This window comes from Ptychodera flava, chromosome 2 (assembly GCF_041260155.1).
Source record: "Ptychodera flava strain L36383 chromosome 2, AS_Pfla_20210202, whole genome shotgun sequence".
Classification (NCBI taxonomy): domain Eukaryota; kingdom Metazoa; phylum Hemichordata; class Enteropneusta; family Ptychoderidae; genus Ptychodera; species Ptychodera flava.
In genome coordinates, this window is record NC_091929.1 from 26,788,906 (window position 1) to 26,803,782 (window position 14,877).

A 14,877-nucleotide genomic window follows, 5' to 3' on the forward strand; every position below is an offset into this window, starting at 1 on the left:
TAGACTATATTTAACCAGCGTACATGAATATCATAATCAAGGAATTTTGAATGATACATTCTCTGTGCATGAAATTTTGAGTATGTTGGGTTTTGATCTTAAAACAAGTAAATATTTGGAACGAACGTCCATCATTTTTAAATTATTGATGATTGTCAGCTGTTTAGCCAGGTACCTTCAACGAGACACATTGTTCTTTAATTAGGTAACCTTCACGTGATTTGCATGTGATGTCAACTTTTTATCGATAGCTGGCGCTGTCATGTAAACAAAGAATCCATACTGCTGCTCGAATCGGATCGGAAAGACATTTGTATACAATGCCATTTGCGCAGGCCGGATTGGGCTGGTCAGTATTATGTGAACACCAGGGTTCGAGCGTCAGTAACGGTGAGTCAAGTCGCAGACACCTATGTTTGGTGGTCAGCTGTCGCAGCGACTATTTTGAAGAGTGATTCATCGAAAAGGAAAGTGAGAGTACACGGCGCACGGTGAAGCCAGTGTTCCGTGACAGTGTTGTGTTGTTACGCAAGCGTTTTCATCGATGTCGTTCATGGTCGCAAGCTTCGCGTACTGGAACTGCTACAACAACGGGGTCGAGAAATCGCGTAGCGTTTGCGAGTAAGTCGGCGAAATTCGCGTTGATTATGTTTACATTTTGAAAGTTTGTACATCATTGCTCTTTTCGCAATGCAGAGGATATTTATAGCGGCTACTCCTGGCTTGTGCCGCGGAGTACGCAATCCAAATACACATATGTTCGCCTTGGTGCTATTTGTGGCTTGCTATTTCCGGACTGCAGTGGCCATGCAGAACGTCACGTTGGAGAAGTACGATGCGGAAGTGTTGATTCTCGGTGCCGGCGCAACAGGCATTGCCGCCGCGAGGACATTCCACGAGCACGGCCTGGAAGACTTTCTCATTCTCGAGGGATCAACTCGCGTCGGTGGGAGGGTGAAGGAAGTGGAATTTGGAGGGAAAGTGCTCGAATTGGGAGCTAACTGGGTTCAGCCCGGCGATCCGAGGGTCAATCCCGTGGTGGCCCTCGCGAAGAAATACGGCCTGAAGGGGAAAGTATCCGACTGGGAAAGCCGAATGGTCAGGAACGCCAGCGGAAACGATATCTCGAAAGAGGGAACGGCCAGGGAAAAAGACTTGGATAAAGCGATGGATTTTTCCCACAAATTAGCGTGGGAATTGCTGCGAGACAACAAGTCCGATATATCCTTGAGGGCCGCTTTGCGCCTCGGCGGCTGGAATCCCAAGACACCGCTGGATAAAATACTTGAGTATCTCCATGTCGACTTCGAGTACGGTGATATCCCCTACGTGACCTCGCTCAAGTCATCGGCGGCGGTCAACAACGGCAAGGCCTTCTTCGTCACAGACCAGCGCGGCTTTAGCTACATCCTGAAGGCCGTCGTCGACGAGTTCATCAAAGAAGGCGATCCGAGGCTGAAGTTCGGAAAAGTCGTCACTCACGTGAAGTGGAACGATCGAGGCGTCGAGGTCCGTTGTCATGACGGCACGACGTACCGGGCACCGTTCGCTCTGCTCACGTTTAGCATAGGAGTGCTGCAAAACGGCGTGGTTAAATTTGAACCACCAATGCCGGCTTGGAAGAGGCTGGAAATCGAGCAGTTTGATATGGCGCTCTACACGAAAATCTTCTTGAAATTCCCGAATGGTACGAAACGTTTCTGGGATGACAACGAATTTATTCTGCACGCTCATCCCAGACGAGGTTTTTACCCAGTCTGGCAAAATCTAGAAGCCCGCGGGCTGTTCGACGAAGGCACTAATATATTACTCGTCACCGTAACCGGGGAGGAATCGCGGCGACTGGAATACGAAAGCGATGACTTCATCAAGACCGAGGTCATGCGCGTGTTACGTCATCTCTATGGCAACCACATCCCCAACGCCGAGGACATCACTCTGCACCGTTGGTCGCAAGACCCGCTCTTTTTCGGCGCCTACAGCAACTGGCCCGTCGAGGTCTCGACGGAGCACCACAAGCGACTGCAGGCCAACCTCGGGAGACTCTACTTCGGCGGCGAAGCCACGGATCCCGAGTGGAACGGCTACGTGGAGGCTGGGCTGTTCTCCGGGCGGAGAGAGGCGTTGAAGATCCTGAAATGCCGGAAGAAAGACTGTGAGATCTACGAGCCGAAAGACTGTGGCAAAGGAGACTGCGGATAGCGAATCATCTTTGAAGAAAGAAAATTGGAGGATACACCGGTCAGCCATACTGCGATCCGTTTTTGAAACCGAACATCAACGATAGATGACCTTATATTGTAGGTCAAACAATAGGTGCAGGGCGAACGTTTCGTCTCGTTTTGATTTACATAATCCAGATTATACAGACAAAGCTGACGTTGTTATTTCGAAAAATATTCTTCCTTGCTTTATAAAGGGCCAGTAGCTGTAACTTTTGATGATCTTTCTCTTCTTTTGTTTTTTTATATCAACTACAGTTTCTCGATCTACCCTAGCTCTGCGTGGCAGGCTGTGTGTTACCGGTAACACACAGCCCTGTCACACAGAGCTAGATCTACACCCAAAGCACTGATGAGATGTACAGTGTCGACCTGTCAACTCAGCCTGTACGTGTGTAAAATGTTGACGAATCAGTTCTGGTCCGGATTCGGATTCACATGTAAACGATAACATTCACTGTGCATTTTACGTAGACGCCGTGTGGATAAGCTATACGATAGTTAGTGTTTAAACATGCTTTTGCGTATAGATCAAGAACTCGCGATTGATAAACAAAGACAAAATAGTGACAAGCATCAAAGCTGCTGGCCCAGTAATCAATATAAGCTTATAGTGCATGGATCATTCTGTGTTAGAAAAATGTTCATGTTTCATCGCTATCCAAACATAGCTTGTTGAGTGGGTTGAAATTAATGGCCTCCGAACCAGTTTTGTGTTCATAAAAGGCCACGCCCGGCACCCTACATCATGAAAAAATGTCAAATATACCCGCCCCCACACTGAAAGGTCAAATATTTTGGTTATTGCCTGACTTGCTGACATAAATTAAATCATAATGTTTATGTAAAGTGCGACGTTTATGAGAAACATGGTCCCACTGTTGGTGGCGGGACGGGTCATCGATTGCGAGTCTGCCCTCAACGAGTGAGTGGCAACGGGGATGCTGTTCAAAGCGATTGGCTACAAATGATGGCCCTTTAAGAGAACTTTGCAAGAAACTTTAGCTCTCAAATTTTATTTACAATTTTTTAGTAGATCTGAAATTGATATGATGATTAGCTAAAGGGAAAATTTAACTTTTTACATTTGAATGTCTTTGTTCTATTGGGCTAATATATTTTCTAATTCCTCTCCCAGAAATGTCACGATGTTTAAGTTCACATCATTAGCCGTGCCAACACAATGCCTTGTGTGTTATGTGCAATGCTAACAAAATTGGAACTAATTTGGGAGAATTTTATTTCATATTGTTCAAATTTCTCAAAAATGTCAGGTGCCCTATAGCTGAATATTGCAATATTACAAATTATTCACAGAAACAAGTGTATAACTGAAAAAGAAAATTAGATGAGCTTACATTCGCAGATTAAACGGACATTACTTCACCATCCAATTGTCCCAAATTAGTTCCAATCGTGTTTGTTATTGTTGACGGATGCATTCTAGTCTGGACGAGAATTAAATGGACTACAATAACACTTAGCATCAAACACCGACAGGTTGTATCGACAACTTTCCGCCAGGCGTTTTGACATGGTTTTGGGAGTGGAAAAAGAAAGTTTTTTTTTTGTACTGCAGAACCAAAAAAATTGTTCGAGAAGACATGCAACGTCACAGCTAATAGAGCTTTAAGAGTTGTATTAAAACAAATGTAATACTCTTATCATTCTTACGTCGATGCTTCCATAAATCTCAAATTTACTGAAATACAAATGTGTTCAATAAATACAGGTATCATCAAACGGATAACCAGTCGTCATCTTTTTATTATTATGATTGCCTTAGGTTCTTGTGAGAAGTGAAAATTTTTGCGCTACTTTTCAAAACCCTCATGATCGCCAGAACTTGCCTCTCGCTCGGCCCGCTTTTTTTTACAGCACGAGTATCTTTAATTACGTAATTGCCAACATAAAATGACGTCATTGAAGTATCCGGCTGTTGAACCCGCTCGAGCGCATAAAGGTGCGGGATTGCTGGATAGCTAAAATAGCCAGCTTTGACATATTTAGCAGCTATTCAGCTAAGAGGGTTTACAGCAATGACTCAAGGGATAATTAGCGGCTATTCAGCTGCTTCAGGTTGTTGAGCAGCTATTCAGCTATTCTGCTATGATACCAAAATCCTTGGCTATTCAGCTATTCAAGCTAATAGCTCATATTAGCCGCTATTAGCCAATGTTAGCTAGCTATTAGCTGGCTATCAGCTATTTTCTTATCAATCATATTCATGCAAAATCACTGTCATGTTTTCCCGTATTAATTATTGCCTTGCCTGGAAACTGATACTCTCATCATTAACATGCCGAATAAGGTGACATACAATTCGTACGTGTATTTTCTGACTTTTTTATTACATTTCAACATTTGCTTTAAACTCGAGAAGTCTTCCAATGTCTTACGGTGCGATTACTCTTGCAATGCAGAACCTGTTTGTCGATATCTCTCTTATTTACACCAATTATTCCCGCTGCCTATCTGAGTGACCTCGCAACTGCGCTTCCGCTTTTCCACATGAACTTACTGGTCGCAGTTCTTTGTCTGATTTAGAACCTGTGTAATCAGTCATTCATGTTTGTGGCCGGGATTAGTACCTGTTAAAACCTGTAAAGTGGGCCAATTCTCATGTACAGCGTGATCTTTTGGCGTGATTCTACCCTTACAATGAACAAAATTATCACGTTCACCATTTCCTCCGTAGAGCCCCGCTCGACAAGAAATGCACAATGCAATTAGGTATTTCTGAAGTAACCGAACATTTGATATTACTTTCTTGGTTCTACCCATATTCTCGCACATCTTTCATTTAATACAGAGGCCAAGCCAAAACAACAGCTTATCGTCCAAACGCTTGTGTATCTTCATATGTAAGTACTTGTCAGTTGTGGGAAGTCTTCTACAAACAATTTTTGTGTTCAGCTGCAAACTGACATGCATATTTAATAAGTCTTTGAACAAAAGACAATGCAAAACCCGTCACTGGTATTTGATTAGCCTCTGCGTGAATGTCGGTACAATTAATCACATGAAACTTTTCCAGACACGAGCAATCACATGAAACCTTTTCAAACAGAGACTAACTGACCATAACTACTCTACCGCTCAACCAGCCATGTGACCACGGTCCCTCGTGGACGTGGAGGGACCGCGATGTGACTTAATATATTTCTTGGCTCTACAAATCGCAAGATTCCCCGATCATTTCGTTTTACCACAAAATTTTTCATGCCAGTGAATGAAATCCTCAATACGTACAATTTGTGATTTCTTTAGCTCTCAATTCAGAAAAAAATGCCGTGTGCCGTGGTCACTTGCATGAAAGAAATTATCTTCCATAAAAAACTCAATAGTACTTTCTTGGTTCTACAATATTTATTCACTATATTTATGAGATGTCTAATTCTTTGTACACCTAAGTGAAAGTCACGCTCGTGACTTCCTTGGTAATATGTAGTTGTTAGGCTTTTCCAGACGTGTCCACTGCTTAGCTGGTAGCCAGCTAATAGCTGGCTAATAACAGCTAATAGCGGCTAAAAACGGCTAATAGCTTGAATAGCTCAATAGCCAGCCCATTTAGGCCGCGGGAGTTGTTAGCTGGTAGCCAGCTAATAGCTAGCTAAGAGTGGCTATTAGCGGCTAAAAACGGCTAATAGCTTGAATAGCTCAATAACCAGCCCATTCCGACCTCAGGAGCCAGCCCATTCCGACCTCGGGAGTTGTTAGCTGGTAGCCAGCTAATAGCTAGCTAAGAGTGGCTATTAGCGGCTAAAAACGGCTAATAGCTTGAATAGCTCAATAGCCAGCCCATTCCGACCTCGGGAGTTGTTAGCTGGTAGCCAGCTAATAGCTAGCTAAGAGTGGCTATTAGCGGCTAAAAACGGCTAATAGCTTGAATAGCTCAATAGCCAGCCCATTCCGACCTCAGGAGCCAGCCCATTCCGACCTCGGGAGTTGTTAGCTGGTAGCCAGCTAATAGCTAGCTAAGAGTGGCTATTAGCGGCTAAAAACGGCTAATAGCTTGAATAGCTCAATAGCCAGCCCATTCCGACCTCGGGAGTTGTTAGCTGGTAGCCAGCTAATAGCTAGCTAAGAGTGGCTATTAGCGGCTAAAAACGGCTAATAGCTTGAATAGCTCAATAGCCAGCCCATTCCGACCTCGGGAGTTGTTAGCTGGTAGCCAGCTAATAGCTAGCTAAGAGTGGCTATTAGCGGCTAAAAATGGCTAATAGCTTGAATAGCTCAATAGCCAGCCCATTCCGACCTCAGGAGCCAGCCCATTCCGACCTCGGGAGTTGTTAGCTGGTAGCCAGCTAATAGCTAGCTAAGAGTGGCTATTAGCGGCTAAAAACGGCTAATAGCTTGAATAGCTCTATAACCAGCCCTACAATAATCATTTGTTTTTAGCTGAATAGCTACCTACTACGTTTATTAGCAGCTAAAAGTGTCCTGTGGAAATTAATAATAGCTTAAATAGCCGCAAACAGCTAACTATAAGCTATTCTTATGGCTAACGTAGCTATTAGCTACCTAGCTATTTAGGGGGCTATTCAGTTATCCAGCAATCCCGCACCCCACTCCTCGAGCGGACAGAAACCTGAAATTAAAGGCTAATATATGTACTTCCGATTGGCAAATTTATGCTCTGCCTATAACGTCCAAATATTTCCATCAAATTGCGGTACTAGAAAGACTAGAAATTAAGTGTTCAAACGAAATCCGATTATTCGACCACCATGAAGGTCTACATTCGACACGGGGAAAATGACATGGCATAAAACACATTTAACGTTGTATCCGGGCTCGATTAATTAAGTATTTGAATTCAATTAATTATCTTGACAAGCCTATAAAACAAAAACCCAAGAGCCACGTTTATAGGTGACAAGGAATAATGAAACACGACAGGAACTAATTTGGGATAATTGGATGCTGAACTAATGTCGGTTTAATCTGTAAATGTAAGCTCATCTGCTTTTCTTTTCAAGTTACACACTTGTTTTTATGAGTTATTTGTAACATTTCAACATTCAGCTATAGAGCACCTGACATTCTTGAGAAATTTGAAAATATAAAGATCTAGTTATCCCAAATTCGTTCCAATCGTGTTAAATTTGTCACATTCAAGAAACCCAGTCCAAACGTAACTCGTGAGATGAACGGGCGGAGCTAGCTTTACAGATGTGGCGTTTGGCAATACAAGTGACCAATCTTAACCCCGAATGGCCCGTTCAAAGTCACGGACAGTGCGCATTACCATCCTGGCCAACAAATCCCATTGAAGTTGACGCCTTGACGCTGCAAGCAAGGTATACGCTAGTATCATCACAACTGTGAGTGTGGTATTAGCCCAGTGCGGTAATGCATTCTTTTGGACGACAACGTAACGTAGCTACATTCTGTACTAAATAAATTTTCCGAGCTTGCTTCAGAGCCACGTGTTCACCTAACGACATAATCTAAAACGTCCTGCCTTCGATTATCATGCAGTTGAAACTAGATACTTCAAATTGGCTTCCCGTTGAGGTAAAATTCCGCATCAAATACCGCAACGTGACAGAATGCTACAATTTCAATGACCATGCAAGCAATCAAAAGTCGGTTCTATGTTTTCAAATCCTCCACTAAGCAGAAGTATATACGTTATAAAACTGATTGATATCGACTATGATATGACTACTTGACCTGAATCTGAACTATATATTTCACCGTAGAGGGCGCAAAATACTCACCATAGCTCAGAAGGCGGTCAGAACTGTTGTGGAGAATGTTCTTCCTTGTTTTATAGTTTTCGTACAAATCGTGTGGAAAGCTGAGAAAAGAAACTATTAAAATCTTTAACCTATTGAAATATGTGTTTTCGAATGGTTTCGACTCCACTGGCATAAATTCGCCTTAAGAATATGAACACTCAAAATGGGATTCGTGTTTACTTCAAGTTTCGGGCAACGCTCAGTTAGCTTCGGAGCATGAACGACGACACATTTTCTGAGTTGCAAGTCTCAATATACATATTTTCTCTCAGCATGGGCAAGTTATCCGTCTGCTAGTGCTAAATATATATCCCTATTTAAAATGTCAAGGAACGGCAGGAACACTTTTCGCAATTCCTGTTACTTCTGTCAATTCATGATTTTGCGGGTGAAATCCAGATCGGGTGCCCTTATAGAGGGCGTGCTCATGCTCGTATGGAACTGGAAGGAGGTTTTAATTATATGCGGTACTATATCCTTTTGAAGAAAACTGGCTTGAGGGATTGCTGTGGCCGAAAAGGTAAAACGGGAACGAAAATGAAGCCAAAAAAGTATGAAAATACATCATTTTGGCAGAAATATTTATTGAAACTGGAGGTTGTTTAAATTGCCACGCCTTATTGTTTCATTCGTTTTCGAATCAGGTTGAAGTGCCACTGTACGCTTCGGTTACAAATATTCCAGACGAGTGTTTAATTACCAGAGATATAAAAATCGCTATGGTTTGAAGACAACTTTGTCACTTATCAAATACCACAGTTAGTGATACCCAGTTATTGGATTTAGTCACCTACATAAAAGGAAACCGAAACAAAAATGAACACATAAAAAAACTCGTAACGAACAAAAAAAATCTCACAAAAATCATGTTGGTTTTGTTGGTAGTGGCGGCGTTTGTGATGACGATGACTACGATAATGATCACCTATACCCCGACCACCCCTTCCATCGTCGTCGTCGTCATCATCATCATCATCATCATCATCATCATCATCATCATCATCATCATCATCATAATCATCATCATCATCATCATCATCATCATCATCATCATCATCATCATCATCATCATCATCGTCATCATCATCATCACCACCATCACCATCATCATCATCATCATCATCATCATCATCATCATCATCATCATCATCATCATCATCATCGTCATAGTCATCATCATCATCATCATCATCATCATCATCATCATCATCATCATCATCATCATCATCATCATCATCATCATCATCATCATCATCATCATAGTCATCATCATCATCAACACCATCATCATCATCATCATCATCATCATCATCATCATCATAGTCATCATCATTATCACCACCACCATCATCATCACCATCATCATCATCATCACCACCACCATCATCATCATCGTCATAGTAGCATCATCATCATCATCACCACCACCAAAACCACCACCATCATCATCATCATCATCATCATCATCATCATCATCATCATCATCGTCATCATCGTCGTCGTCGTCGTCATTACCTTGACAGCAGCGGCTGCAAAAGAACACGCAAACCATATTATGATATATTAATAAATATCTATAGTTCGCTTTCAATTTCACTTTCATTGGTTGATTTAATGTGAACATCTCAACACGTTACTTTGTGGTGATAGGCTTGGTTGCAGCTGTCTGTAACAGCACTGATTTTTAAGTTCGCGTAAATAAAAAGTCTCACCGACATAAATATTAAAACGCGAACATCAATTTATTGAGTGCACTATATTGTAAATTTTGTCATGACAAAGACTGTATTACACACATCTGTGTGAAAATGATGGTACATGGCTTGGCGTGCTCTTCAGTAATTTCGAAATGTCAGCATAGAATAGTTGAAATGAAAGCACAAAGTCAATTACTCCTTTCGACATTTTCCAGAGTAAGATATCCCTTTGTCAATGCCTCGTCGAGACCAGCCTGTTATGGTTGAAAAATGTGCTGCCCCTCCTCCTATGACAGCGCCCGCAACGTCGGTTTTCGTAATGCTGACAATACTCCTGATCCAGTGTTTTGATGCTCATTGAACAAAATTGTCTTTCAGATACATATATATTGAATATTGCAACAAGATAGGTAACACAGAATTCGTACAATGCATGCAAAATATTTCAATGAGTCTAATGTTCACTGTTTAGTAATACGTAGTTTATACATTTTTTCGTAGTAAGGCACGGCATCTCGGATTCGCCCTTTCACGAATTCCGGAACCTTGGTCCAGTCGATGTCTGACTCAACCGTCGGAGTAAAACCGGTGCTTGTTAAGGCCTGACCGAAGAAAGTATCTCTGTAGAAAGCAGTCTGATGAAACTCCAGCCAATGAGACACATTTGCCGCCTCCCAATGCAACATACCCGGATTGAATTCCAAACCGACGCGGGGACACCAAGCTCTGAGAGTATCTTCCGGATGATTGGCCAGTTCGTCTGCATCCAATATGACTGGAGGCTGTCCTAAATCCTCGGTAACATATTTGAAAAGATCGTAGACATGCTTGATGCCCCCTTCTTCTAATATCCAATCCTCGTACTTAAGCCCTTCTTTAAGACACGCCTTCCACCAACTGACTATAGACTTTCTGGGATCGCGTATGAGGAAAGTATGTTGGAATCCCTTGGGCAGACGATCGAAATCTCTGTCAAGGCTGTACGCGATATCTTTACAAAATATGACGTCATTCCCCGGGTAGTCTTTTTCAAGCGTTTCTTTGACCTGTCGAAACTGAAGCCCAACCCCGGTCACAGGTAGCGCTTTGTCCAGAGCGACAGGTCGTTCTTCGCCGTTGTGGTACGCAAGGCAGTATAATTCATGGAAGGCCTTGACATTGGGAAGTGTATTGACAGAGAACTCCAGGGCTGTTGACCTTGAACGAGGATGGGCCCAGACGAATATCCGGAGTGGTTTTGTTTCACTGCTCATTTTGTGATGTTATCTGGGAAAGAAATGTATTAGAGAGATCACCGTAAAGTGTTATTCACCCGATCGTCATTGGAAGCACTCTTTGCCTGCTAATAGTATTACCATTCGTTCTTCGGGATGATATTTTGAATTCCTGTTACATTTATTTAGCCACATATTGCCCTTGAAAATGTTACAGTATCAATCCTTGGAGATGGATTTGGTCGATTAAGGGATGGAACATTAGATCTTTGGAGGGGTCGGTCAAAAATAGAAAACAAAATTCAAAGCAAAAATTAGGAAACAATCTTCAGATTAGTTAGCAAAATAAACAAAAATAAAATCAGAAAGCAAAAAAAAAAAGAGATAAATCTGACAGTTTACTTCGAAAAAAAATTAGCACATCATGACTCCGCTTTAAATTTTTTTTTCAAATATTTACTATTAAATTGCAAAAAAACATAATTTGATCGTTACAACCCCACCTCCCAAGATCTAATGGTCTGTCCCTAAATTCAGGCGCTTAAAGCTCCATAAGCTGTATCGTTTGGCTACTTTTTCAGAACTTTTGTTTTGTGGTTCCTCTACACTTTCTGCATTGAATCCCTAAACTGTAATTTAATGCCAAGTATTTAGCATATCGACACAACCTATGTGAGTATAATCTACACTGTTATTGTTGAAAATTGTATTCAAGTCCGGACTAGAATTCATTTGTAAACAATAAACAATGATCACTACACACATAAAAGCTGTGTTGACAAAAAGAATACTCTACATTTCAGCATGACAAACAGATTATGTTCAGACACGGTAGTTGATATACAGAAGCAGAATACTGAAAAGCTTGCCACAAGTTACAGCTTATGTCCCTTTAAAGGGAGGGGGTTGTCGGAACCCTGCACAAAGGTTGCTAGGAACCCCTACGACCGATGTAAACACTGTATCTGTTTTGTAAGCACTATCACATAAATTGCAAACCCTTGACCATCTTATCGAAAAGATGCCAGAAGATGCTGCTAATGGGGGTTAAGACTCGGGACTTGCTCTTCGATATTTGTCGGTGTCTCCGTGGTCGGCATGATATTCCTTGCTAACCACATTATGCGACTTTCATGGTTAACGGATGCTTTGAAAATTTAAACTGAAATATCTGAACATACTTTTTGGCCTAATAGATATAATTAATCAATAATCTTGTCTAAGGGATTGACATTATTGCTTTCGTGCATGCAAAACTTAACAAGTTACAACCATTTTCAGTAATAGAGCGCGAAGCCACTGCAGTGAACTGCAATAAAACTACTCACACTTATTAGTTTCAGCTGTAGCCAGCTGGCAAAGTCGACAACATTGTATGTCCCATGCAGACAGTTTGTCTGGGGAAGTTGAAATAAAAAAGATTTGTACATGGACCAGTGCATGGTAATGTTACATTGTATCTTAATCTTGAACACAGGGTGCCAATCGTAAACTCTCATTTACAACTCGAGCCTCAGACAGAGCTAGTTTTGCCTTTGTACAAGCAGACTTTTTGGTCTTTATCAAGTAGCCTTGTTCAACACCAAAGTGGCCACGGCTACAGCTGAAACTAATTAGTGTAAGCAGTTTTATTGCAGTTCACTGCAGTGCTTCGCGCTCTATTACTGAAAATGGTTGTAATATAAATAAAGTAAACTTCGTTGGTTCAAATGAGAACAGGGTTGTGGGTAATTTATTTTACTATGCAATAGCCGTGCATGCAACCCTGACAAAGCTTGTCAGAATTTCTCGCGTAACAGATGTCCAGAATAAAGCTCGTGAGCCACTCATCACAAACTGAATAGCATTGAGTTGATGGCATTGGAATGTAGACTAAATGACATATTAACAGCTCAAACTACAACCTCCATGCAAACAACCCTCAAATAAAATTTGTCAGAATTTCTAGCAGCAGTGTTCCATGTCGCGCGCGCGTGCAGCATTTCAAAACAACTTCATGTGACTGCGAACGTGCGAACACGATAAGACTGCTGATGTAATACTTTGGACAACTACTTGGCCAATTTAGCCCTACGGGTTGGATCTTTCGAAACCAGGTTTATGAATTATGACACTAAATAATGGTTCTGCCCTTCTTTTTCAAATTCACGTGCATTGTGATTTGACCTAGAAGACCACACGCAGTTCACGACCTATCACAGACTAGTGTGACCCAGTTTACCCGAGATCTGATCTAGGTCTCCAAGCCCTTGTGCCATCAAATATGAAATAGGTCGACAGAAACCCAAATGCCAAAGAAAAGTTCGATCCTCTGGACTTCAAGACACATAAGGAGCTACTTAATCAATTGTCAGATGATGTCATCGTTTCTGGCTATGTATCCGGTTGCGTAGACGCATACGACATTGCATGTTCTATCATCACACAAATTCATCACCGAATGTGACCCTATTATGGATGGTATGCGCCGTACACCATGTTCGCAGGACCCGTCGCGGCGCGGGGCCTCTGTGCACAACTATTTTGTTCGCTGTGCGCGCGGTAAATTAGAATCACTTTGGAGTGGTGCTGAAATCAGCCAATCATCGACTCTAGTTTGCATATAATGTTGGTTAAATACTCACACATAAGAGGTTTGCCCGCCGATACGTCCCTGTGCAGATTAAAGATGGCAGCGAATGTGATGTCAGTCCTCGGGTCAACACGGCTGTGGCACATTGAACTGCAAACACGTGATAGGATCAATAACGCCAAGCTTGAGTCATATTGATTTTTTTCGGTAAAACAGACTTGCGTTTGCGTTCGTTCACCATCCTCGTTTGTGTCGGAGCATTTTCCCGCATTTTCGACCCCCGTCACGATAATCATTACCTTTACGTGATGTTTTTGTTCTCTGAAACATATTTTGGGAGAAAAAAAATGTTATTCGATCGCACATCTTTTCGTGCGAAACCACACAGGAACGAGAGATACATGGTTGTTTGAACTTCGTCATCAGATCAGAAAGAAAATGATTCAAAAGATTAAACTTTCCGAGAAAGTGTATTTTTTATCTCTTATTGAAATATATGTATATACTCCAAAACAAACCTTTACATTTAACATTATGTAAAGTTTCCAAGTAGCTGCAAATTCGTATGTTTATTTATTACTTTAAGTTAAAAAACCAATTACCAAATGCAATTGGATTCATGTTACATCTCAAAAATATACATGAAACAGAACTTAAAGGGATATAGTCGTTGGAACTGCGCTCAAAGGTCGTATGGAACCCTTACGACCCATGGCAACAATGTATCCAAGGCACAATGGTGATTGATGACAGTTAAAACATGTCTGTCATAATCTCTCATCGTATAATTTAAATGTTGCAGCTATGATGATGAGGTGCATCTTGATATCGTGCATAAAATACATTGTTTGTAAACAAGAAACTCGCACAGGCGCAGTTCCGACGACTATATCCCTTTAAGACTGCAAAAGAAAATGATAAACTTAATTTTCATCTGCAAAAATGGTCTTCTCTTATGTTGTATGTAACAAACTGAAGAATACCTTTTGTTTCTAGATTTGCTTCCAGAAATGTATATTTTCTTTAGTATCAGTAATGGCTGTTGTGGGCCCAAAGAAAATTTAACATTATGTAAAGTTTCCAAGTAGCAAGTTAATTACTGTTATAATGTGCCTGTATGAATTTCCTTGGATAGTCGTACAATTCAGAGTAAAAATTGTATTTAGTTCTGAAAAAGTTTTTTTTTTGTTAGATCTTATCAAATCTATGAGTTATAGAATTTCATGTGAACAAGATTGAAAATACAACAGGCGATGATTGTTATACATAGGGCCTACATGACAACATTTTAAATTTTTACCTACACATACATTGAATTATAAGGGACAGAAACGCTAAAAATGGACCATCGATCGTTCAGTGTTTTCGTCTTTGTTGCTAATGGGTGGACTCTGTCACTAAAGTTGTGTTATTGTATGTGATTTG

General features: G+C 41.3%; 2 protein-coding genes across 2 annotated transcripts; one reads left to right on the plus strand and one right to left on the minus strand.

The window, feature by feature from the left end:
- The first annotated feature begins 690 nt into the window (after positions 1-690).
- LOC139149642 (uncharacterized) lies at positions 691-2,202 on the plus strand. The gene has a single exon (XM_070721488.1). The coding sequence runs from the start codon at positions 691-693 to the stop codon at positions 2,200-2,202; it is 1,512 nt and encodes a 503-aa protein (XP_070577589.1).
- Positions 2,203-9,861: 7,659 nt separating this feature from the next.
- Positions 9,862-13,586, minus strand: LOC139118094 (uncharacterized). Its single transcript, XM_070681391.1, has 2 exons — positions 13,505-13,586; positions 9,862-10,932 (listed from the first exon to the last, which is right to left on the minus strand). Exon 2 carries the CDS (start codon positions 10,917-10,919, stop codon positions 10,128-10,130), a length of 792 nt encoding a protein of 263 aa, XP_070537492.1. The 5' UTR covers positions 10,920-10,932; positions 13,505-13,586; the 3' UTR covers positions 9,862-10,127.
- Positions 13,587-14,877: the final 1,291 nt, after the last annotated feature.